The sequence below is a fragment of the Pleurodeles waltl genome, chromosome 2_2, assembly GCF_031143425.1.
Source record: "Pleurodeles waltl isolate 20211129_DDA chromosome 2_2, aPleWal1.hap1.20221129, whole genome shotgun sequence".
Taxonomy (NCBI): Eukaryota; Metazoa; Chordata; class Amphibia; order Caudata; family Salamandridae; genus Pleurodeles; species Pleurodeles waltl.
The window spans coordinates 1,117,514,632-1,117,541,435 of NC_090439.1; the positions used below are offsets into that span (position 1 = coordinate 1,117,514,632).

The 26,804-nt window shown below is 45.0% G+C and overlaps 1 protein-coding gene across 3 annotated transcripts in view; it reads left to right on the plus strand.

The window, feature by feature from the left end:
- ARHGAP39 (Rho GTPase activating protein 39) overlaps window positions 1-26,804 on the plus strand; it is a 683,801-nt gene that overhangs the window by 511,215 nt on the left and 145,782 nt on the right. For all 3 annotated transcript variants that reach the window (XM_069220913.1, XM_069220914.1, XM_069220912.1), the window contains one exon: window positions 19,805-19,878. In XM_069220913.1, coding sequence (XP_069077014.1) covers window positions 19,805-19,878 — 74 coding nt within the window. The remainder of the gene's footprint in view (window positions 1-19,804; window positions 19,879-26,804) is intronic.

Consider the following 26,804-nt stretch of genomic DNA (forward strand, 5'->3'; position numbering starts at 1 on the left):
TACTCTGTACCTGAAAGTAGCAGAGAGGCCTGCATGGAGGCGTGTACAACTACAGCGAGCTCAAGCTACGGTCCACGGGTCTTGACGCAGCCCTGTCAAGTTTCTCAGGTCCATGCATGATGTGCTAATCCAGTCCAGGTTTTTTTGCTGAATTCCGGGACTTGCATTTGTGTGTATTCCATTACAAAACAGAACTACAAGTCCCAGAGCTCAAAGGAAAAAACCTGGGCTGGAGCAGCGCATCACTCGTGGTCCCGGAAAACTTTGTAACTGTGCCGACGGGCTCGGCTGCTCCTTCGCACAGCATAGGCCCACTTGGTGTCATGGCTTAGCAGTCCATTTATTCCACGGGGCATAACCCCTGTGAGCCGTAGCCCTTGTAAGCCAGTTTTGAAAGCTTTGGGCTGCTCCTGTTGCCTCTACCACGCTCCACAACCCCCGAGGTTAATTGCAGGAGGCAGAGGTGCCTTTTAGGCTGAGAAGTGGAGGGGGTTGGGGCGAAGATAGGGAGGGGAGAGGGTTGGTGGGGGAGGAGGGGAGTGTTGTAATCAAAGAACCTTCCTTGGTAAGTAGGAGTCAGGTAGCCAGTTCATGTAGGATAGAGGTTGTAGGTTTATTTAAAAGGTTACAGGATAAGTTACAGGTTACTTATTAAGGTAACGCCACCAGGAGCAGCATCCTCTCTGCTCAGCCCACTCTCTCTCTCTGTTCTACTCCTCCAATCCCTCACCAACACTCCATGACGTCACACACTGGCTGAGCAGAGCAGATAACAATGGAGGTGTGCACAGAATGCAGCACAAGCATAGCAGATTAAAACAAAGAGGTAAGGAGAAAGTGATCAGAGATGGAGGAGAAAGGGAATGGATAGCGTGAGAAGTTGAAGGCAGCTAGGCTGTTTTGAGCATTTTTGCCAGGGATGTTCTTGGTTCCTCAGTCTGGCCCTGCTTGCCATGGTTTCCCTCCTCTTTGATAAGCTGCTTCTCTCACCGGGTTCCAGGCTCATGAGAAGGGCTGGAGACGCCAATTTGTGCGTGTTGTTTCTAGTGCGGGGCACCAGCACTTATTTTTCAGAGCCGGCAGTTATTTTTCTGCCTCAAGCATTTGCTGCGAGCAAAAGACACACATGGGAAAGACGGAGGAAGGGAAAAACAAACAAGCATTTTCAATGCAACGGGTCTCGCATTTGTTAGAGTTAGAGCAATTAGCGTTGTAAAGCAAAAAGAAACGCAGCACGATCGCGCTATGTAAAATGCAGCGCGATCGCGCTGCGTGGGAAATAAACAGATAAAGTAGTCCGGCCTCCAGGCTGAAAACATCGAGCCTCGTATGTTTTTGGTACTTTACTGGTGCTGTGTAGGTGGGCTAAACACCGGAAAAGGCATGACGTATGCATTCCTTTCACAAATGAAAGCAAGCGGATTTTAAAAGGCAAGCCCACGAACCAATGTAAGTGACTGACGTGGCGTCACAAAGGGAGAAAGCAGAAGGCTGCAAGAGTGATCTGAAGGGGCAGGGAGTGGCTGTAAATGGATTGAAGAGGCCCGAGATGGCTTCAGGATTACGCTTCTCACATTTAATTGCAGCAGCCTCATGTTTGAGGAGGCTTTGGGCACCAACACGTTTTTATTTACAAATTAAGCACTGGCTGGAGAGCAAGAGGGGTAATTCTTCCCCAGGTCCCCCGCTTTTTCATCAGGCTCTGCACTTCTGCTACAAGATATTTATAGATTTAAAAAACAAAGCTAGCACTGAACACAGAGACTTTCATTAGATGGCCCCAGATGCTGCGCTGACGTGTTTTCTGTTTCCCTACAGAACATATTTGTAAACTTTGGAACAGGCTTGCCTCCTATGAGGAGCTCAATGCGATGGCCTGTTCCCCGGAAAAAAATGTTGATATGACTGCCTGGCTTACGGTGTCTGAACAGCCGTTTCCATCTGGTGATTAATATAGGGCTATTCACTGTCTTAGACATATCGTCGATGAAAAGCACTAGAAACATATTGGTGTTGGAGGCTTTCAAGGACCATCTGCTCTTTTCCCGGACTGCTGGGAAGTTTATCACGTCCAAAATGTATTCTCGCCTCCATTTTGGATGTGAGAAGGCATTTTTGTGCTAAGAAAATGACACTACAAGCAGAATTACTCTTTTTATGTAATTCGGCAAAATCTGGTGGAATTTGTAGGTAATTCTGTGTGATTACACTACACTGAATTCTGCTGTTTATGCCCACCCCTAATTAAGATTACCCCTAAACATACCAAGGCGCTCTGAGAGTTAGAGCCCGTCCACCAAGGAGTGCTGGCATGCCCACTGCCGTAACGAAACTTGAGAATGACCCCCCTGCAAAATACATGAGGGGGGGCAGGTGCCGGGGGAGATGGGGTGCCTACCCTCCGGACCCAGTCAGGAACTTTGAGGCCATGGGCTCGTGCAGAGTGCCAGAGAGGGCCCCATGGAGCTCCGAGCCCCTCCCCCGCCTTTGCCCTGCCTGGGCTGCGGGGGCTATTTTTATGCCACCTGGCATGCCATCTCGGCAATGTGCTAAAACCTGCCGTGACTTCTTCACAAAAACACTTCTCTAGAAATCCGGTCACGTATTCCTGGGGTCGTCCATATACGTTGAAAGGGGCTTTACTTAAGTGCCCCAGTCTGTCCCGAGATGGGGTCTGGTGACAGAGGGATGGGTGGAGAGGCAGAACACCGCACTCCAGCCCTGGAAACTGGGGGAGGGTTTGCTCAGGTGAACAAAGGCACAGGATTGGCCGAGTTTCAGTTTATTGTAAATGTCCGCATCAGCACTGAGGTGTGGTGGCCTACTTCCCGCCCTTTCTGTCAAGCCTCCCACCTCTCCCCAGCTCTGTGGCCGCCCCTCCGAGGATGCCGGGGTCTGGATTCGCTTACTTTGTCCACTGAGCCCCAGGGATAACAGTTATTGGGGCCGTAAGCAAGGAATAACCAGGGCAGCTGCTCTCAGGATATTGCACGGGTCCCTCCTTGGCCCCCAGAGCGGCCCACGAGGACCACGTAATGGGAAATAAAAGTAAATCACACCTCATAGAGGGAAAGTGCCCATTGTCCCCTCACAGATGCTGCGTATTCAGCCATAAGCACGTGCAGGGCTTTTAAAACTCTGTGGAATCAAAACGTAAAACTCGAAGGTCTGTTGGCCGATTGGATGGCTGGTGGCCCCGACACCTGAGGTCCATGTTTGCTGAAAAAAAATGCCAAGTGTGCGTGTATTTGGAAAGTGCTGCACATCACGGGAGGACAACGTGCTTCGTTTGCTGGTCCAAGGCTTGTTTAAGTGCGCAGCTGATCCGAGAGCATGGCACCATCCCGCTGGTAGCCAGGTTGGGCGCGTTAGAGCCTCGAGGACTGGATTCGAGCCTCTGACTTCCCCACTTGTCTAAATTGTGTTATCCTGGGCAGGTGAGTTGAACTTGCCGTGCCTCAGTTCCCTTTTCGGCCAAGAATCTGTAACACCTAGAAGCGATGCTGTTCACTTTCAGCACTATGCATTCAGGCCTTGGCCAGCCTTTGGCTAGGTTTGCGCTGCTCGTTTCCCACATGCATGCGTACATACATGTGTAGGACCTTATACAGCGAGAAGCAGGTTGCATGCAGCAGATCTCCATGCATGGTAGGAGTTCTCCTTGTATACACCTCATTGTTCACACGTGGGCCGGGAATGCTAATGTAAAGTGATCCATTGCTCTCCTGGGGGATTTATGAATAAAGTAAACTACAAACTAGCAGAATGAGTAAAGAAGGATGCCCAGTTTATGTACAACAGACGCATCATCAGGTGTAGACATGGAAACATCTGAGTTCCTCTCCAGGTGTAGAAGGAGCTGGGAGTTTCCTCATACATAGTAGACCGGCCTCCCCTTCAAGAATAATTTTTTTAGCTCCTTTAAGAAATGGTAAATACTAAAAGAAGCTCCTGAAACAATAATTTGGACAACAGAGTGGATTAAAATGTTAAGGTCAGTGTCATATGAATCCAACCTACTCAAACGAATTTATCCTTTTCGTGCGATAGCGTATGAATGTCAATAGATAGATAAAAAGTTTATAGGTATGTATATATAGGCGTACTCTGTACAAATTAATAAAAGACGTAGAATTTATTTCTAGCAATAGTTTTTTTTCAGTACTAAATATTGGGACAGCATTGGTATATGTACATAGGGTCAGCACAAACACACTGATACCAGCCACATGATTGATATGTTACTAGTCCATAGTTATACGAATGGCATCAGTCAGTGAAACAACCACTTAGCAAGAATAAAATCTCCAGCCAGGTCTTCGTATTTGTAGGGGTGGGTAGAACTCAGAGTTTCACTCTGCAGACTTCTGCGGGCTTACAGAAAAACTCCACGCGATTCCGCAGAATTCCTCCAACGGGTGGAACAAATGCTGTTCGCGCCACAATTTAGCACCAGCAACGCGAACAGAGATGAAAATCAGCACAAACTGCACCATGTGTAGTGCAAGGGCACGTGGCCATTCAAGTTGATTTTGCTGCTGCTCGAGTAGAAAATCTACTTGTGCGACAGCAAATCTACTCGAATGACAACCATCTCTGAACATGGCCGCCGGCATTATAAAATGGCACTGGAAGGCTCAGCGGAAACTGGAAATCGTGCCAGGGGCCAGAAAAGCTCACAAGCGCATTGTGGAGGCGCACGTTTTCTCTGCCAGGCACAAGCTGCAGAATAATGCTTCCATGAGCAGATTGGGGGAATTTGGCAGGAACTCTGTGTTAGAAGCGTAACACAGAGTTAACCAAAGTCTGCCAATTCCTCAAGCGGAATTATAATTCCTTCCAGGCCTACATATTTATGATGAATAAGCTGCTATGGAGAAATTTATTGCCAACTTTGAACAATTGTCGTTTCGGTCCCATAGGTCAACAGTACATGACACCATCTTCAAGATCTGCGACATATTACCAGAATGACTGACCCTATGAATCCCAATGTTGAAGGAATATTTGCAGAGATATAAATCTATAGTTACATTTATTGAAACAAAACACAAAAGCACAGCACAAAAGTATGATAAAGCAGGGAGATGAACAACCAAGAGGCAGACTGAGCCATTCACCAACAACCTGTGAGATGGTTCCAGTCAACACCTCACAGCAAGCACAAGGAGAAACATCTGTACACCAATCGGGCCAGAGATTCAGTCAATTGAAAGGCCATTTAATGGCTCAAAAGGCAGTATTTCCATCTTACCCATTGGTAAAGTGTGCACAACAATTCTATGTTGAAACACAAGACCGTATAGGAAAGGAATCCCATAAACAATCAGTACATTTAATCACCCAAGCTCAGAAAATCTACAAAGGTCACATAGACAGTCCCAAGGCAAGGGACTCGCAGCATCCTGGACGGAAATTAATTGGAAATCCTATAAACACATAAATAGTATGAATACATGAATCTACAAATCAACTTTGTTGGAGAGTGTCAGTGATCTGAAAGCAGAACCTCTTAACTATATGTAACTTTACTGCTGTATGGCGAACAGCTGACTTGGTAATCAATCTTCCAAACACAAAGATGGTATCAGTGTCAGAACCTACAACTCTAATTAAAAGAACTAAAAAACTAATTTAACCAAAAAAAGACAATGTTCGCAATCTGATATAGTAGCTTTTACCTTAGAATAACTTGACCGCTGTCGGGGACCATAGATCCTGTAGGGAATGATAGAGCGAATATATCCAGTATTAGATACGAGCACGGGAGACGGCGTGTTATGCAGTGTGCTTCGCCATCTTGGAATGGGCTGGGAATGCAACTTTAAAAATAACCCTAACCTATGCGCCCTAATGAAAGAGCCTCATAAATGTACCTGCTTCAGCTTCAGTCTAAGCACTAGAAATAAAACACCAGCCCAAGAAGTCTAACAGGTACACGTGTCTTTACACGCAAGACGGTGAGAACTCACAAAACACAGTCATTGGCAAAGCCAATAGGTCTCGGCAGTCCAAGAGCTATGGGCGTTGTCAATTTTTTTGTGTTTCAGCCATGTGTTATGGAGAGGCATAACAGCGCAGCGCTCTGTATTTTATTGTGAGGCGTTGTGTCCGGTATGCCCTTGTAAATGTCTTTAGGCCTTCTTCATTTTTGGCTTTGCTTGCAAAGACAGGTAAAAAAATGAAAATAGTGATACAAGTCTCATAGCTGGGCCTATGACGACATTTGCAGGGGGATTACACTAAAAGTTACATTTCCCAATAGTCAATAAGCTTGGAGACACTGAGATAATAAGTTTAAACAAGCATTTGCCATGCACTAGGGTCACACATTTCTCCGAGTTACAGCTACTAGCAGTTGTAAACTCCCAACCAGATTTTTCTTGCCACATTGAATGGAAAAAAACAGTGCGATCGCGCTGCTAAAGTTCACTCGCAATGAAACACGTCGGCAAAAGTGCAATTATCTACGTAACCCGCAAAAGTGCAATTAACTATGTAACAGGGTCGATGTTATGCAAAGCACTCGACTTCTGCCAAGCGAGATCACGCTGCGAAAAAAGATAAAAAGTAGTCCACAAACCGGAGGGAAACACAGAGCCTCGCATGTTTACAGTACTTGGTCGCTGCGCTCGAGGAGGGCTAACCACTGTAAAAGGCATGACGTATGCGTGCCTTCCACTAATGAAAGCAAGCAGATTTTAACAGTCAAGCCGACGAACCAATGAATGATACTGACGTGACCTGGACGGGGCTCTGAGCCCTTTTCTAACTCCTAAAGCGTCTCGCAAGTGAAACGCAAGCGCATGTGACGCAGGTTCGACCCTAAAAAGCAGAACGCCTAAAGACGTTTACATCGGCATACCGGACACAAAACACATCACAATACGATCCAGAGTGATACTCACCAGGTGGTGGGGAACGTGGGAGATGGGGGTGGGGTGTTGCTGTGGAATAAAGAAACACGATCTGTTGAGGGAATGCAGCCACTGGGCTGGAGGTGGGTAGGAGAGGAGGACGGAGTAAGTGAGAACATGTTTACTCGCGTGGAGTGCTCGAAAAAAAACAAAAAAGTAGCTCCTAAAACAAGAGCCTGCTGGAGATATGTGATTACCGCAGAGGGAGGGCATATCACTGTGGGAATGTGTGTGCTACTGGGGTAACTCCAAGGAAAGTTTATAGAGATCACTGATGAATTTTGGATGCCCTTGATTTTTATAACACAATAGAAGCCCAGGAAGAACCTCAATGTGCTCAAGATCACATGATTCTCTAGGGAGCATTAGGGATACAATTCAATTCTTATGTTGTGTTTCCACATTCTGCAATTTAGGAAGTAAAGTGCATGCCCCTTCATAGTCCATCGCATCTTCAGTGAAGTGTAAGGTGAGGTGACGATATGCTTTATGGGGGTACACAACAACCAGAAACCGGGGCTTCATTCTTTGTGCACTTAAGAGTTGCCTGCAGCCACAAAAAGAGAGATAGGAATCCTGTCCACACACCCGTACCTGCCCTCAAACCCCATGGATGTCATGTGCCCGTAAAGGGACTATGGGCTATCAAACTGTTGAGGTTACTGATCTGCCTCTCACAGAAACACAACATGAAGCATAATTTGAGTTACTGTAGATAAGAAGGGTGCATGTTTTTTTTTTAATTATCTGACAGTCTGATTACCTCAAAAACATGAAAGCACCGCACTGCTTGTGTTTTCCGGCCATTACAATGTGGTTTCTGCTGTGTGATTTTGTATCTGGCATGCTGTTTACCTACTGTACAATTATGTAAACATTTGTTTTAGTGAAGTGTACAATGTACGTATCGTGCAGAGACCAAATGGATGTCATAACAAATTACATATAAGGTTACATTGAACAATATTCAACAAGATTGGAGACACTGAGATAAGAAGTGTTTGAAGCACTTATCGTGTGAACACGATCTGTGGAGGAAAATAAGCCACTGGGATGGGAAAGGGTGGGAGCGAGTGAAACGTATAGGAGAGCGATGATGGAGCAAGCAAATGGTGAGCCTATGGGTGGGCTGAAGCCCACAGATTAAATACAACATGTCTCTTCGATACAGCGCATGCACTGTCTAGCCGAGATCTAAAAAGGATACAGCAAGTATAGACAGCCTCTCACATGGGCAGGTGGGCCGGAGAGGACAAAGGGTCACAGGTGCAGAATGTTTCCTCCATTATCACTGCATGTACTGCCCATTACCATCTCAAAACAACTTCCGGCGGAGAATACGCGAGCTGGGGTGATAACAAGCTCATTTTCCTTTCTGTCAGGTAGCGTGTTGTTCCGCGTGCTGCTTTTACAGCTCTGCAGAAGTGCTTTTATCTGCCGAGCCTGTCTTTGTTGAGGCTTTCAGTTTCCATAAATGAAGAGGTTCGACATCTGTTCTTTGTACTTTCACTGCAGCATTTGGGAGCCGTCGCGCGCGTCAGCTCATAATTAGGAGGGCCCAGGCCCGTTCTGCAACAGTGTTCCTATGTTTGTCTTCCAGCTCCTTGCATGCCTTGCGACAAGCTGTGGTCTCTCAGCGGTACCTCACATTTTGTCTGGTGCTATGTGCCACTCATGCAAGTAGTGGTTACGCAGCCCTGTGCAGGCTCCTCCGCAGTCTTTGTCCATCCAACCATTCCCTCTCTCTCCTTCGCTCCTCTTTCTCTGATCGCTTTCTATCTTACCCCCTCCCTCTCACATCCTCTCTTGAAGTCTCCTGCCTGCTGCAATTAACCTAGGGGAGCTGGGGAAAGTGACAGAGGGCTTTTTCATTGCTTCCGTTAGTGCCCAGGGAATTGCTATGCCACTAGTCTCTCGAGCCTACTGCAGACAGTTTTAAGAATCTGCTTCACCACTGGCGACCATTAGTTACTACTTGTCTGTCATTCTGTGTGCTCTCGATGTGCTTTGTAGTAGTTTGTCTGAACTTTCCACTTCCCCTGGTGAGCGTGACTTGCGTAATCACGTGTAGCATGATCATGTGAAATTACATAAAATGTCTGCTTTAGTGCTATTTTCTTAGCTCAAAATGACACCAGCATCCAAAATAGATGCGAGGATGTATTCTGCACTAAGAAATAGCACTAAATGCAGTAGAACATGATTAGCAGCATGAGCCGTCTCTGGTGCTCGCTAACTGTGCTCTTGAGGTAGGATTTTTCTCATGACTTACCCTGGCGTTTAGTTTTTGAGCACAAAATGCGCACTTGCATCCAAAATGGACATGAGGATGAATTTTGCGCTAAGAAAATAGAGCTAAATACAAAACAACACTAAGAGCTCTGCAGGCAGCCACCCGCACTTGCTAAATTTGTTGTTTCTGTGCTCATTTCCCCCCTCAAATTACTCGATAGTGTAATGCAGGATTACCAAAATTACTCCAGCGTAATTAAAATTACTCCCAGGCCTAATCTTCCTCAATTAATTTTGCTGACATGATGCAGTGGTCAGGCGATGTAGGCCCATTACTATCAGGTAGTCTGCACTTGTTCTGAAAGTCTGATGGTAATTCCACGACATACTTCTGGAGCAAAGTGCTTCCAAACCAGAAATCCATAGAGAAAAGCACACAGGGCACCACCATTTCGCCTGAGAGTTCTCCAGGTACTGCAGTGACCTCTCCCCCTACAGGATGTGCATGGTGACAGTAACAATACATTGGGGAGAAGATACAAAGGTTTCTGATTAGCCAATCATATCTTTTCTGTAGAAGTCCTTCCTTGCTTCAGGTGAATTTTTTTCATTAATTTACTTTTTTTTAAGGTTTCGGAGCTTTGTATGACATTAATTAACTGGGCTAGACAGGGGAAAAAAACTATAATCCTGAGAGAAGGGTGAAAAAAGAAGCCCACATTGACTGAGTCACTTAAGGTAGGCGAGGTTTGATTTCCCAGGAAAGAAGCAATTGCTCTCCGAGTGTACCCTTGTTTTTCATGTGATTGTAGAGGAGACTGTTCATATTTTACGAGAAACCTGTTGTGGGATCCCCTGCTCTGGCCAGGATAATGACACTGCCTCCGGTCTTACCCCCACCTACTCATTTATATCTTAATTTACCTCCACGTAATTTGTTTAGAGCTATAGAAACAGAAGTCCTTATTATCTATTTTAATAGCAAATATTTTACCGACCTTGGAAGGATGGAAGCTGGTCTTGCTCAGATGCAGACGTGACATGCGGATCACATCGGGTGGGAGTGGTGAGTCAGCTCACTGAGCTATCTTGTTGGCATTTCTGAAGGCTGACCCTGCTTACCATGGAGCTCCTGTTAATGAAGAGGGTGGGAGACTGAAGAAAGGAGGCCACCGAGGCACAAGGAAGAGACTACAAAAAGCAAGGGTGCAAAATGATACTGTGATGAAAAGACTCAGGGGAAGGTAGAAAATACCAAAGGGTGGACAGGTCATAGGGGGGGTGACTGAACCCTCAGGGAGTGGCGGGAAGGCTTAGGGGTAGTGGAAAGGGGGAGAAAAGAGGAAACAAATGCAGAAGAAGGAAGGGGAGAGGCGTTGAGATGGGGAGGGGGAGACAGGCAGAGATGAAAGTGGTCCATTGTGCTTGTTTTCTGCAGCTCTGATGAGTGAAGCCTTGAAGTCAGATAAAAGACTCAGCCTCTGTGTTATCTGTGAATAGCTGAGTAGGTGTTGTGAGGTCTCTGGGGGGGATGCCCGGGGTCATATTCCTCTCTCTCTTCCCCTGGCAACCCCCACTTCCCCAGGTCTCTCCTGTGGTGAGTAGTGTATTTGCCTTAGATATGTTTGCGTGAGTCTGTTACACTAATAGTAAACAAATCGTAAGGAATCTTTATACTAAAACGCGTGTGAGTCTTGTATGTTGAGTGTATGTGCATACCACAAGCAGGGGCTGGGATTCTGCATACAGAAGGCACTTCTACTATTAGGAAACACTATAAGTATATTTTGCATATTCATATGGCGCACATACTGCCATCTCCAGCTGTTAATATTATGCTATTTAAATGACCAGCACGATGCAATGTTAGGGCGCAGATAGTTTAGGCAGAAATAGGGCTGCTGGTCTTGTAATAACTCAACATGGCATTTTGCACCCCAAGAGCATATAGCGGACAGGAGGGGTGCAAACCAACCATAGACCCTTGCAGAGGTCAAGAAAGCCTGAGCCTAGTGGAAGAAGGGGTTTGACACACATGGGGTTTGGGGTCCAGGGGCAAGGTGGCCACATGTAAGAGGCCTACCACTGGGGCGTGATAGGAAGCCACGGGTTCCCAGCAGGACACGGTGGTTGGGGCTGAAGAATCAGGGGCCAGCAGCATTGGTAGCCCAGCAAGGCATGACAACACTGGTTAAGGGTGGCAAGGAAGCCAAGGCCTAAAACCCGTGTGCAGGACCGCGGCCTTGAGTGGGTACAGCAGTGCGAAGGTTGTACAGGAGAAAAGACATAAGAGGGTGGAAGGTTGTTAGGTAAGTGAAGCAAAGGCAGGTTTGGGATAAAGGAATCATAACCTGAGCTCCTCCATGAAGGAGGGTGCGTGGGTGGGACTTGTCATGGTCCTGTGCTTCTGTGCAAGACTCCATAGTTCACATAACTCCATGCCCAGTAGGACCCTGTGCAGTGCTTAATTTGAGCCGGAGGTTTCTGGTGTTCAGCACCAACACTTTGTTAGCATCAAGTTTAGTGACAGTCCACCACACGGCGGCACTGTCTGTTTAATTTTAAGATGAGCACAACAGTGTTAATTAAGTCAATTCGAATTTAAATGAATAATAGCCTCTCACGCCATTACTATAGCTTTGTGCGTTGAAATAGTCAGAATTGTCACACTTCTAGGAACGTGATGGTTAGGTGGGTGCTGTCATTGGCAGGGCTGACGGGGCAGCGGGTGGTGCAGGCTGCAGTGGCCTCCTGAGACCGTCCCTGGCTCTTTTTAAAATTAAGTACTGACCCTGTGGCTCTTGAGTGCACGTGCTGGCATGCAGCGAGACTCTGAATGGTCTTTAAAGGGCATTTAAAGGGTCCTGAAGCACTGACTTTTGCTTGGATTTCTGGTTTAGGCGCATCCAGTTGTGTTACAGGGTCTGACAACCTGCAAAGGCGCTGCTATTCGTGTAGGTTTGCATGTCGTAGACAAAGTCCATGAGCTATAAGATGAATGACTAACTGAGCCTGGCAAGGGCGTGAATGTAGATGTTAGTGTGTAGACGACAGGACCGGGATGAGAATGGTGGGAGCAAAACAAACTCTCCCATGTCTATCCGTGGCAAGGGGTGCACATAGATGTCCGGACGTCGCAAGCCCAGCATCACAGGTATACTGACCTAGTGTCGAGGAGAGCGTATGAGTGGTAAAGGGTCCCATGCCCGATCTGAGGTTATGTTGGTCCACTGCTGAGTGGTGCCCATGCACAGCTGTAGACCTCATGCCCCATCTGAGGGAGTCTGTTGGCCCTGATGCCCGGGAGGGGATTGACACTCATGCATGGACATGCGCGGAGTCCTGCACGGATGCGCATACCACTCATGCCCTAACCAAAAGGTGGGCTCAAATGGTTATACCACTCATGCCCACCCGAGGGGTATCCATGGATGGCCACGCGCCTGTTGTCCGGTTCAAGAGGCCTGCACGGATGGCATATCACTCATGCCCATCCCGAGGGGTGCCCAGGGATGGCCACATTTCCCATGCCTGGTTCAAGAGGCCTGCACGGATGGTCCTACCAGTCATGCCCACTTCGAGGGATGCCCAGGGTGGCCACGTGCCTCATGGCTGGTTCAGGAAGCCTGCACGGATGGTGATACCACTCATGCCCACTCCGAGAGGTGCCCAGGAATGGCCACACGACTCATGCCCGGTTCAAGAGGCCAGCACGGATGGTCAAACCACTCATGCCCACTCCGAGGGATGCATATAAATGTCCACATAGGGCACATTTCCCCCTCTGTGGCGCTGACAGCTGCCGCGAGTGCCAGCGCCTCGACGCCCACACCCTCCTTAGCTCCCGAGCGGCAGTAGTTAGCTCTTTGTACGCAGCCATCCGACCGGGATTGTCGCTTTTTTGTGCTCCACGCAGGTTGCCCGCTCGGCGCGTTAATAATGAATGGGCCGCTTTTTCATGCCAGCGCCGGTTGATAAATCTGTCGTCTTGGATGTGAGGGGGCGTTTTAACGTGACAACTCCCTTTGTGCGCTCTTCCTGCAGCCCGTCGCCGCCTGTCACTTCACAGGAGCAAACTGCACACTCTCGGCCTCGTGGCATGCTGGGCCCAGGCCTTCCCGTGCGCATTGTTTTGGTCCAGCGCCAACCTGGGCGCCTTGGCATCCTCTCGCGCCTCTCCGGACCTTGGAGAACATTCTGGAAGACCCCAGCACTGAGCTCTGGGTCTGCTCCTGCAGCTCGCTGCCCTACCGGGACCCCTCTGGTCCCTGGCAATAAATTGTCTGTTGCAATGTCCTTCAATTTTTGTGGTTTTTACAGTGCCTCAAAGCCTTTAAAACCGCGAAAAGGTGACTTCTTGAATCCGTACAGCCCACATGACACAAATATAATCATTATTCTGTCATTAAATTATCCCAGCTTCTTTTCTTGTTGCTTACAATGCTGACATGGCCTTTGTCAGCTGCAATCCTGGCATCACGTGACACTCTACATGAACAAGATCCCATATAATCTCAAATAAAGTACCAAGAATGCTGAACCACCGCTTTGTTTTGGAGACGTGCCCTGGCATGCCCAGACGGGGGTCCATTCCTCTCTCTGTGACACTGAATTCAAGCAGCACCCACAGAGAAGCTCCATCAGTCCAAAACCGCCCCTGGGTTGCATGTGTTCCTGTTCAGATAGGGATTGGCTTTGCAGTTTGGGCTGGGCTGTTCCTACTGGAGTAGGACCAAGACTGATTTGCATATGACTGAGTCTAATCTGAGGTGAGCAAATGAGCGATGGGTTAGAATGATACCCAAAGCAATTGCCAGTGGTTAGATTTACTGAAGCGTTCACTCATCACCTTTCCTATGCTTGAGTTCCGGCGTTTCCCTTTTCCTCCCCATGTACTTGTCGGGGTCTCCCTGAGTGTGCCTTCCTTTCACTGCTCAAATGGTGAATTCCGTCACAACATCACTGTCATTGTGCGCGCTCGGTTGAAGTAAAATTGTAGTCCTTTTTCTACTTTTATGAACTGTCCTGGTTTTTTACTTTACAATTCTGTCGCCCTAAGCAAGAAGTCTTATTATATGTGTACTTCTGTCCAGTTTACAAGCGTCTTCCGTGCCCCGCTTGAAGTTCAAGCTGGCACAAAAACTTTGATGTACTATGGCCTTGTGGCACTGTTGAACCTGGCACAGCTGCTCTGCTGGTGGATAATGCTGTTGGTTTACTTTGGTGGCCCCTCCTACCTTGTTTGACACTGTTCTTTGTAGCAGGATGTCTGTCACTGATGAAGGCCACTGTTCCTTCCGCGTCATGTTGAGTATCTTTCTTCCTCTTGCTAACTGGACATAAGTCTTCTACTTAGCTGGTCTCCATGTCTGGGATACCAGTGGATTGGAAAACATCTTTCATCTCCCTCACTCATTTGATGGTTCCATAAATATAGCCTGGCAGTGCAAACCTCAAACTTTTTTGGATCCTGGGTAAAATCAGCATTTAGCTAAGTTCGATGTGTGAAAGCTGTGACGTAAAAACATGGCATATATTTATTTCGCTTTTTTTAAAGTATTTGTGCAACAACCATGAATTTCAAATTTAGGATTATGAAAATATGAGGATCATCACACCTCCATGACTTTTGAGCTTTTAAATGGAGGAGAGTTCTCCTTCCCCTCTGTATGTCCTTGAAATGCCCTTTTTCTTGCTGTTTCTTTGTGTACCTGGCCTCAGGCGCTGTGTTTGCGTTTCTGACAAACCACAGTGATGCCCATCCTCATTGTGTTCCTTGGCATTGACACTGCAGTTTGAAAAATCACCAGCAAAAGAGTGTAACTAGGTACGTGGGTTACTGTGAGGCTAACAGCCTTATGTATGACTTGTTGGCTTTGGCGTGGATCGACCTTTTTCCATCAGTCCAGGGGCAAGCTGATAAACGTAGTGCCTAATTACAGGTATTCTGCTAATTTGTGATCCCTAATCAAACCTTGAGATGTTTATTGCACCCAGTAATGTTTATTGCATCCTGAATTACCAAGTGTGATAAAGTTTGAACCCTACGTTAAATTTCACAGGGTGGGGCGGCGGTATTTACTGGGCTATGCAGATTTTTAGTATGGTAAGCACCAAAATGCACATGTTATTTCTAAAAAACAAATTGGATTAAGTAATTAATTTAATTATCTAGTCCATTACATTTTATCAGGCGTAATAATACTTGAATTTAACATTGAAACTAGCAATGAGGCCCATATTGGCTGCAGGGAGAAAAGACTTAAAGTTGGGTTGGGCTAACCAAGGTTGATTGGTGCTGCAGTGGCAGGTGTGTGGAGAATGGGGGGTATTCTGAATGGAGGTGGTATGCATGCAAGTGAAACAAAGCTGCTGACCCATCCTTAGACGAGCTAATTCAATACAGCGCAGCAGGCGGGGCACGTGGTGGTGAAGGGAACATTTGTGGGGTAGAAAACTGGCTGTGCAGTTTGTAAACACTCAAACTGAATGACGAGTACATTTTCAACCATTTAATGCTTCTTTCTCCACAAGGCCTGTGTGGGCGTGACAGACCTTATATTATTTTATATTATTACAAAAAGTTGTCACATATAGGGTAAGTCATCTATTACCCTTAGAGGTCGACTCAGATCTTTGGAATTAAGTCAAATAACATTAATTACTCCATTTAGAGTCAGTAATCTGTACACACGACGACCTATGTGGCCATGAATCACCACACCAGTTTAATAAAGTTTCAACATTTATTGCCCTTTAGATTAACAATGCTAAGATGACATAAATCATCATGTGCAGGACTAAATGATAAATGTACAAGAATAACACAGGCTGACCAAAACGTCTGAAAAATTCAATCTAGCCAAAGCATTGATCATTAAACACTCCAAAACAACGATGCAGAATAACAACAATAAATGATGGAAAATAGAAACAGAATGCATTTAGTTATCGTAGATGAATTATTTGCAATCAGTTAATAAAACAGTCAAATTTAGATATTGGACCAGGCATCCCTGACTATTACTCTAATTCGATGAACATATTTGGACTTCATGGAGAAAAAAAAAAAGAGAAAAATTAATTTGGAAAACATCTAACATTGGCGCTAACCAAAAATAAGCGGCAGGATTTTCTAAAAGAGAAAACTGAAAAGCCTGCAAGAAAGACTAATGCACATTTGATACACCTCTCCCAAATGGATCAGCAGGCAGCAATGTCTTCATCAAAAGAGCATCTGGCCTTCACTGGGCAGCATCAGTATTTGAAACATGAATGGGGAAGCAGTTCAGTAAAGTTTAGCCTTAATGTATCTGAGCTGATAGAATCATAAGCAAAGAGGTAATTAACAGAAACACAACATCTCTGTAACATAGAAGAATAAGAGCTGAACTTGCGTCACCTAAACTTTCCTATGTTAAAGTCCCAGAAAGTAACTAGTTAAGCTTCCAGTGGACAAGACTATAGCGTGAGGGTGTTTATATCCAATCAGATTCTGCTTGCATTTTCGATGTGTCTTCTTTTCTGGACATTACATTTGGATTGGTTCATCTTCTCTCGTCTCTGGTCACCAGCTTCCTTAGTTTCCTTACACGGTATGAAACTTAACATTGAACACTGAAGCCTACTGTTGAACATTCAATTATCATCTCAGGAAGGAATATATGCAACAAGCAAGGAATATAATTTTTCCACAGTAATAGAAGTCACTCAGGATGTTAAATAACCAAACATTCAGAATATTTTGTAAGGTCAGCAACAAGTGAACAATGAACATTGAGTTTCTAGAAACATAGGCCTTTAGAAAATGCTAAACCTAGGCCTTTAGAAAATGCTAAACATAGGCCTTTAGAAAATGCTAAACATAGGGCTTTAGAAAATGCTAAACATAGGCCTTTAGAAAATGCTAAACATAGGCCTTTTACTAATGCTAACACATGAAGAAAAACAAAACATTTCAATAATCAATTCAAATCATTAATTTTAATAATTTGTTCATAAATCATTGTTAGTACATATGAATAATAAAATATTTCTACAGTAAACATTTTTAATTTACTTTACTCACATTGTTCACCTTGTCCACCATGTTAGTCAATTTAGAAATACACATTTATTTTTTAACAGACGGTTTTCATTTAGGTTTTTAAACACGCATTACATTTATAATTTACATTTTAGTAATTCAGTTTTTAATAATGAAACTTGCTCTCTCTCACCTCTTAAGTGAACATGTTTGACAAACAGAAAGCATAAAGTGAGGAATGAACCACAGGAGGAGATGCCTAATATTGCTATCACTGCGGCTGCTCCTTGGGGAAAACCCCAACAAAGCAGACACAGCCCATGCTGCAAAAGGGTCATGCTCCCGGTGAGGCGAGGTCAGGTGATTTGTTTATGGTTTGTAATTGCACGGGTGACCAGTGGATTGATGGGTGCTGTTGACGATGAACAGAAATGATCACCCTAGTAGGTAAAGTAGTTCTGTCTCGTTGTAGCCCAGATCATACGTACTTGGCACCATGGGCCAAGCCTGTCGGTGTCCTCTCCCAATGGTCCTTCATACACAATGACTGACACTGGGGCGGGCACTTATTCAGAGGTCTATGACACACACTTGTCGCATGGGAGTCACATACCACAAGTCCTGCTTCCCAATAAGGACAAATCCAAACAAGAGTGAATCCCAGAGAAAGACCCGTGGAGCCGGTGTCTTGAATCTTTGATGGATCCAGCATGACTAGGACTTAAACCAGGGTTATATCCTGTAACGCCAACCCCATCTTCATACGTAAGGCTGGTCGATCCAGCACCCCGTTGGTCCTATTGCTCCCCTGCACGTCTGTGGATTGTCCATCTAGAGTTGATTAAGTCTTGAGTGCTGAGGGATACAAAGGTATCAAATCAACATTGCAGCACCCTTAATGAAGCAACCTCAAATTATCTGGTGCTTGCTCACCCACTGACGTAACAACACTTGAGGGGGACCCCCTGAAAAGTACATGGAAGCCCCCCTCCGGACTCACTAGGAGCTGTCAAGCCAGGGTCCTCTCCTGAGGGGAGGCCCCTGGAGCTCCGCACCGCAGGGGCTTCGAGTGCCTTTGTTACACCACTGCGCTTACCCCAGGGAGAAATGGGTCTGGCGCCTCTCCACATTTGATTGTTGATTAATTCAGTCTGAAATATTCTGCTTTCTTGCCTCAAAGCATCGTGGCTCGCTTTCCCTTGCTCAACCACCAATCCTCTTGGACCATCCCCTGTGAAGCCCAAACCTAATCGGTCCAATTTTGATGGACCTGTGACAGGAATGAAAGTGGTTGCTATCTGTTGCACGCTGCAGTTGTTCAACTCTTTATGTTGTGAAATACCGGTTACATTGACAGAGATCTCCTCACAGCCATCAAAGTGTATCAACGCGGAAACCTTCAAAATAAGTTGTGTGGTACAAGCAGCCCCTCTGTCCCCATTGCCGACTGGTTATCTTCATCGCCCCAAAGCCTAGCCTTTCTCGTCACTGTCCATCCTCCTCTCCATCCTTGGCTGCTGCCTCCATAGGTCATTTGCTTGGTTTCTACAGGATGTGGTTGTAGGGCTGTTGGACTTGTGTAAAGGGTGTGTGTTATAAAAAGAATAACCATGTAGAAGAAATGTGAATGATCTCGTTCCATGTTGAGGACTCGCCTTACACGTAAAGACAAAAACGTGGAAGGGAACACCTTGGTAATGTATAACACTCGTGTTCTTATGGCCGGCAAAATGTAACCCACTCAGAGTCACTCTGCAACTCACAGGATGGCTCAGAAAGTGGAACATTTGCTGCTGACAAAATGGAGTGTTCTTTAGATCCAAGGTTCAACTCTGAAGTTGTAATATGAAGATGAGAAAGTGGATAAATCTGTTATTTACAAGTGCTTAGAAAAGGCAGAAGTGCAGTGTGATGTACTACATACAAAAAACGTAGTATCAGCGTAATAAACAGTAAACTAGCAGGCAGGGCCAGCTTTAGCGCTGGTGGCGCCCTGTGCGACAATCTCATTTGGTGCACCTGCCCACCCCATGACCACCACCTCGGATTTCCTCACTACCACCTGGCAAAAGTGCCCTTCATCTCTCCATAGCCCCTCTCTCTCATACATTTAATTTGTTTTAAAGCGCTGGTAAAGGCTGGCTTTACTAATCCACTCAGCTATCCACATAAAATATAGTTCTGTTCTTTGCAGCAGGCACATTAACCCTCTGCTACTTTATGACAAGTCAACACTGGACAAAACTCCCACCTCTCTCCCTAGCAAGAACATTAATCACAAGAGTTAGCGTGACACGCACCTGGAAATAAAGCTTCATTCATTGATTGTCTACAGCTGATTAGGGTGTGCCTGCAGAGGTCTGTGGTAACTGTCTACTCCTGAAATTGGACAGTGGTAGATTTAGAATAGTGCATGGAAACTCATCGTGTGTTGAGGAAGAGGATAGGTTTTCTCCCACTCCACATCAAAACAACTTTTACATTCTTTGATTTGATGTTCTGGGTTGAGAATACTCTTGACTACTAGAAACATCCCTCCTCTTGGGGATGTGTCTAACTATACCTTTCCCTTTCTCCAGGCCTGAAGTCCAAGTTTCAATATGTTTCTCCTATTTCTGTTCCTTTGCAGGAGTGGCCATCAGCACCTACGCCAAGTACTGCTACAGCAAGTTACAGAAAGCAGCCTTGATGGGAGCGAAGAAGGTACTGTGCTCCTAAAATTACCTCTCCTTTCCCGACATCTTTTAAGACATGCTGTGTGGGATGATATAGTTTGTGTGTTTGTACCCTTTGAGTTAATCTCTTTCAAAAATGAGAATATTGGGCTTTTTGGTTGCCTCTCGATGCAAAGTACAAGTGTTCATGTTGTTTATTTGCCACTAGAATGGTTAGATTTTATGTTGCGTTGTTATTGTAGATTTTGTATGTGTACAATAATTGGCTACTTCTCATCCGTGCCAACCACTGAAACAGTCTTTGTTTTACATATTACCAACATAACAGGGAGTGCTCAAAAGAAACTGTACCCAATGCCCTGCCATCAGTTGGAAGAAAGGGGGTTCCTTCTTTTCCCTGCTTACTGCCCAGTATGTATCTGTGCAATCTGATTATTCTCCTAAATAATCTTTTAATACGCTTTAATCGCCTGCTGTATCATGCAAGCGTCAATCGTGTTTGCCCCTTATTCAGATATTTTTGCATGTCACCTCTTTGAGTGAAACAGGACTTGCTCCACTAACTGCTGTCTGGAGTCCATGCATGCGGCATGCTCAGATCCCCTATAGTGCGCATTCTATGGTCACGGGCTAAGCAAAGAATGTCTGAGATGGCGACCAAAACAAATATGTGACCAAACATCCCACTCAACTAAACTAAGGGCCTGATTCTAACTTTGGAGGACGGTGTTAAACCGTCCCAAAAGTGGCGGATATACCACCTACCGTATTACGAGTCCATTATATCCTATGGAACTCGTAATACGGTAGGTGGTATATCCGCCACTTTTGGGACGGTTTAACACCGTCCTCCAAAGTTAGAATCAGGCCCTAAGTGTCTGAACTTAATGAAGATTACTGATTATGATTGTTTAAGAATGAAGCCTTGAGAAAGCTGATTGCCTTATAGGCCTGAGCGAAACACGCCAGCTGAGTTTTAGTGGATCTGTTTGTTACAACAACTGTTAACGATTAATTTGAAACAAATGCTACAGCAACGAGAATTAGAATTGCAATTCATGACCTCTTCAAAAATCACATTGATTTGGACTTCTCATATGCTTAGTGGTGTTCAGGATCAAAGCTACTCATTATTTCTACCTCATTGGGAAGTGGAATGTTAAAAGTAAAACAGAACATGTCAGGCAGCCCTAAGTCCTCCCAGCGTTTAATGCAAAATAGCAGTCACACAGCAAAAGATCAAAGACAACTGTCATTTCAACCGACAAGGGCTCTATCTAGAAACAGACAGTTGGAGCATAGAGCTAAAATTCATAAGAAATTATATTTTTTCTCAATACAAGTCATAGTAGCTTAATCACGAGACAGAAACGTGTTACTCAGTAAAAACTGATCTAACGGGTAGGTGACAAGATTCCCTTCGTGAGAAAGTGCTGGACATCTTTGAGGAGCAGAGATATAATTTATACATATAATACTGGGTTCATTATTTTCTTAATATCCCACTTCTGCATGCCAAGCTTCAAAGCGAGGTTGTGCTGCTAGGAACTGTGCAAAGGTACAGCCCTAAGCTCTGTGGTCTCCATGGCAACCATGAAAATTAGCAAGCACACTCGGTGTCACAAGAAGCATTAAACAACTATAAAATCACATTTACATTTGATTCAAATTGTTGTTACATTCTGGGTTATGTGGATGTAGAGCCCACCTCAGCTGCTTTTGTGGAACACCCTTTTTAGGTTGAGTGCGCCAGCGCTTTGACCTGTTGTAAGTATTGTGGACTTTTAACCACACCCACTGCACGCCCATCACCTTCACTCGTTCCTGGGCTTGGCTTTCAAAAATCCTTTGTTATCATTGGAAAATGCTTTACATTTGTCCCTCCTTGCGGACTGCACCTGTTACTGTTACGATTGGCGATACGTTTGAGTGCGAGCAAACCTTTTTTTTTTTTGTGTCTCTCTCCTTCGCGCTCATGATGGCCATGGCACTTAGAATCGGCTCGCTTATGTCAACTGTTTTACTTTTCATTTTCAATTTATGTGGCAAGAAAAGTCCAGTTAGGAATTTACAACATTTGCAAGTCAACGGTTTAAGAGCAACTAGAAATGTCCACTAACTACTGCTGTGAGTGTACGGGGCAACCTCAAATGGTCATTGGTTGCTTTTTCCAGGTAGTGTTCTTTTGACTACACAAGTGGTCCATATGTCATCCTTTAATGGACAACCTCCTTCCACTCTTCCTCCTCATGATGTACATGCTGAGGATAAGATCCACCAAAACTAAAAACTTTTATCTCAACCTATTGCATATTAGGAAAGCGTTTGAGTATTGTGCACATCGCTCCACGCACCCCTCAAAGATCCATCTTGTATAACCGATATTAAAGCAGCAGGTCGAGCCAGCTACCCCCATCAGTTATCTTGTTTCTGTGCATGCAAAACCCTCTATGTGGTCTAGGGTGTGAGTCAGACCGCCTCCAGGGAGAGCGCCTTCTCTGCCAATCTACACGGCCGCACCAGGGAAGGAGTGGATCATGGACATTCTCGTTTGATAGATTTCAGGCTTTTTACTTTAAAACCGTCTTGCGATGTGGTTTAAAATCTTTTTCATAGTCCTGGTTTCTTGTGATGCACAAACTGGTTCTTGAGCGGTCAAAGCGTCCCGATTCTGCACCCAAAGGCAGGCTGCGTCTCTGATGGGCATCATGTGGAAGGCACTAGTACTCATCTGTCCGCTAATGAATGGCCCAGACATGTGTACCCAATAGTTTTGTTGAATTTAAGAATACGGAGGTTGAAATGCAACCTTAAATATAATTGTGCAACATAAAATTCTAGATAACATTTTGCAGCAGACAGTTGAAAAGTTGATGCTGTGGTGAACAGATACATTTCTAGAGACAAACAAATATTTTCCCCATAGTGAGTAAAACATTAAGATCATTGGATCCACGAGTGAAACCTGACTTGTTGGGCATTGGAGACAGCGGGGGTTGGAAGTTATTTCTGGGCTTGAAAGGTTTGGCCTCCGTTCGCCTCATCCTTAAGGCGGCCATAGGTTGGCCTTTGCTGTTTCATGTGAAGACGTTATTGCTCATGGTATGAGTATTCAACTTGTTGTGGTAGATGCTTCTGACTGTAATAGTGAATTCATTTTAGTGGAGCAGTGGTAAGGTACTTCTAAGCCTAAAAACGTATTTTTAGAAACGGAGAAAAACATGTTTTTGTCTGAATATCAGTTTAGGTTCAGCTACGACATCTCCCTTGCAGCATTGCTACCCACCGCCATATAGCAGTCATTGTATTTCTTGCAGTGTATCAATGACTGTGCTGTGTACCCGGTGTGATGATCTCTTTGACATGAATACCTTGGAAATGGACAGAGAACTATACTGTCCCACTGTTAACCAGACAGTAAAGACTATTTAGCATTTTCATCCATTGAAAACATTGCATCGTCGCACTACAATGGGTTTATGGTTTGCAGAGAATCTTGACATAATTGTGCAAGTCATGCACGTGGGAGCAGCTGTGAGCTGAAAAGCAAGGGAATTTGTAGCTCGGAGACCTGAAATGTTCACATTATATCACTGTAGACTTGCCATACCATTCTAGTGAGGTGGTGGGACTTCCATCCTCCAGACAACCCTTGGTTGTCTATATGTGGCAGGTCTTTTCTTCAGATTCAGGAAAACATTGTGGGTAGGGACAACCCTCTGGTTAGTGACTTGTATTTATTTCTGGTGTGCCAATGCCCTGGGTATCTTTGCACTGCTTTGGATGCCAAGAATTCTAATTTGGATGTGGGTATTCAAGTGAGGGGGGAGTAAACTGGGCTTCCCTTACGAGGGGGAGAGGGCTTGGGACCGAGACACTATATGACACAAGTAATAACACTCAATAGCGGCTTCTGTTCAGCCACAGTTATATGTTTGACCATATGTCATTCTTTGCAACAAAAGGTAGAAAAGGGGAAAGTAAACTGCATAGCCAGATAGCTGTAGCCCTTCTGGAGCTGGGCAATGACCCCAATAGTTTAATACTTATTTTTTAAGTTTTAAAAAGCTTTATTGATGAATAGAAGCAACAGAAAACTATTTAGATATGTACAAAGAAATGTGAAATGTTGCTTACTAAAACTACATTTGAAAAACAAAAAGCTTTTAAGTAGTATGTTTTAGCTTTTAAGGGGGAAGGGATGGGAAAAGAGTGGTAAAAGAAAACCCTTATCTAAGAGAATTAAGTCCTCACTAAATACATAACATGAGCTATTCTAAAAACAGTTAAGAATGAATCACTAAAAGTATAGAATAACAACATTCTTGAAATCAGAAGAATTAAAACAGAGAGGCAAATGTTCATAGTGGGTGGAAGTTTTCAGAAAACGTACAGACAGTATTAGATGTAGAAATTGCAGCATTATCAAGAAAAGTAGTTAATGGTGACCACATCATATGTTGTGTATTGAAAGAAGGTCCAGGAGGTATGCAAGAAGTGTTTAATTTCTGCTGATAACATACAGAATCCCACCAAGCCATTTATTAGAGATTAGAGAAGTATTTGCCAAAACTACATCTAATAACCTTGTCTGAGGAAAGGTGAAGAAAGTTGGCTAGTTACAGTTCCTAAATAGAGAGTGGGAATAGAAAAAGATTAATTTATGTGGAATATTTGTGTAATTTGGGCCCAAATCTTATGCCAGAAAGATAGTGTATTGGGACACCAAAATAACATATGCATTAAATCACTTCTGGGGCAGGCACATCACCAACAATGGGTTGAGTCATTTGGAGAGAATTTAGCACTATGAAGGGGAGTGAGATAGTCTGTGGTAAACAAAACATGTTTGAGTTATAGTAGCTTTTAGAAATTGGGTATTTTATTGGCAGAAGTATGTACCCTGTCTAAGTAGGGACCACAATCCTAGTCACGGTAAGTCAGATACACAACCTAAATTAACCTGTGCTCATCTTCTGTTAGCTTGGCACAGAGCTGGCAGGCTTAACTTAGACGGCAATGTGTAAAGTATTTGTGCAACACTTATTTGCAGTAACATAGTGAAAGACACCACAAAAAGACTCAGCACCGGTTTTGAAAAACAGATAATATTTATCTGAGTAAAACAATACCAAAACAACAAAAGTCCAATCAGAAGAAATTGAGATACACATTGTTAAAGAATAAATGTGAAGACAGTGCTTAGAAGTCTATAGTGGTAAAAAGGCTACGTGAGGTCACGAGTGACCGGTGTAAATCTAAAATCTAGGCCACCCGTGGTGGAGGGTAGGCTGGCTACAGAACCTACGCAGGGTCTGCTGAACAGTACCTTTATTGGAGCAATGGGTTGACAGCAAGGACACAATGCAACAATATTTCTGCAGCTCTCAGGGTGATGCATCGCTTTTTGAAGTTGTAGCTGCAGAACCCACTTCTGAGGCCCAGAACCGGAGGGGGGCGCCTGAGGCAAGGGTAGGGCTCACAGGTGGCAGAGTCCAGCAGCACCAGGAGAGTTGCAAGCAGTCTTTGATGTCCCTGATACTGCAGAAGAACAGGGGGAAAGCCAGCAAGCCCTTGGAGACTCTTGGGTTCAAGGATGTAGAGAGCAAGTCTAGTCACTATCACTGCAGGACAGAAGCAAACAGCAAAGTGTCAGTCCCTCCTACAGCACAGCACACAGCAGCAGTATGCCAACACAGCAATGCAGTTGCCAAGGAGCAGTCCCTCCTGGCAACACAGCAGTCCTTCTTCCTGGCAGAGTGTTGCTTTGGTGGGGGTTGGGGTCCAGTATTTATACTTTGATGCTCTGGTTCTGGAAGGTGGGGGAAGCTTCCAGAGGCAGGCCTTTGAAATTTACAGATGCTCTGCCTCCCCTGTCCTGGCTCCAAGCCAGCTGGAGTGACAATTCAGGGTCATTAAGCCCTATTGTGTGTGTGTGTGTGTGTGGGGGGGGGGGGCGGGCAGGACAAGTCTATTCATGTGTAAATGAGGAAGTGCTAAGCTCCATCCCCCCCTCAACCCCATCAAGCCAGTTAATGGCCCATTAAGGCCTTCAGGTCGCACCTAACCCCCTCCATTGTGTTCGGCTGTCTAGAGGGAATGCAGAGAGCCCAGCTGTCACCCAACACAGACCTGTATTCAGAGGCAGGCAGAGGCACAGAAATGGTTAAAATAAGAAAATACCAACTTTCTAAACGTGGCATTTTCAGATTTACAATTTAAAATCCAACTTTACTATAAGTTGTGATTTTAAATTGAGTCCAGAGACACCAAACTCCACATTTCTATCTTTTCCTAATTGGGAGTTACACTTAAAAGATGGTTTAAGGTAATCCCAGTGCTATCCTATGGGGGAGAGATAGGCCTTGCAATGGTGAAAAATGAATTTAGCAGTTTTTCACTACCTGGACACGTTAAACGTAAAAGTACATGTTCAACTTTTTAAGTCCACTCCACTGCACCCTGCCCTTGGGGCTAACTAGGGCCTGCCTTAGGGGTGACTTACATGTAATAAAAAGGAAGGTTGGAGCCTGGCAAGTACTTGCACCTGCCTGGTCGACATTGCAGTTTAGAACTGCACACACTTGCTCTGCAGTGGCAGGCCTGAAACATGATTAAAGTGCTACTGTAGTGGGTGGCACAATCAGTGCTGCAGGCCCACTAGGAACATTTAATTTGCAGGCCCTGGGCACCTATAGTGCACTTTACTAAGTCACTCTCCCACAAGCAGTCAGTCTTGGACTTGGTTCGAGTAGGATTTGGAGATAAGAGAAGAATAAGAAGAGCCAAAGGGGATGAAAAGCAGATGAGGCTTGAGGAAGCCATAGGGAGGCTTGACATACTCCAGATGTATTATGGTATTGAAAAAATCTGGAAAGTTAACACCTCCTTCCAGATTAGATTTCTTGAGTGAAGAAAGGGAGATTGTGGACTTCTTGTTCTTCTATACGAAAT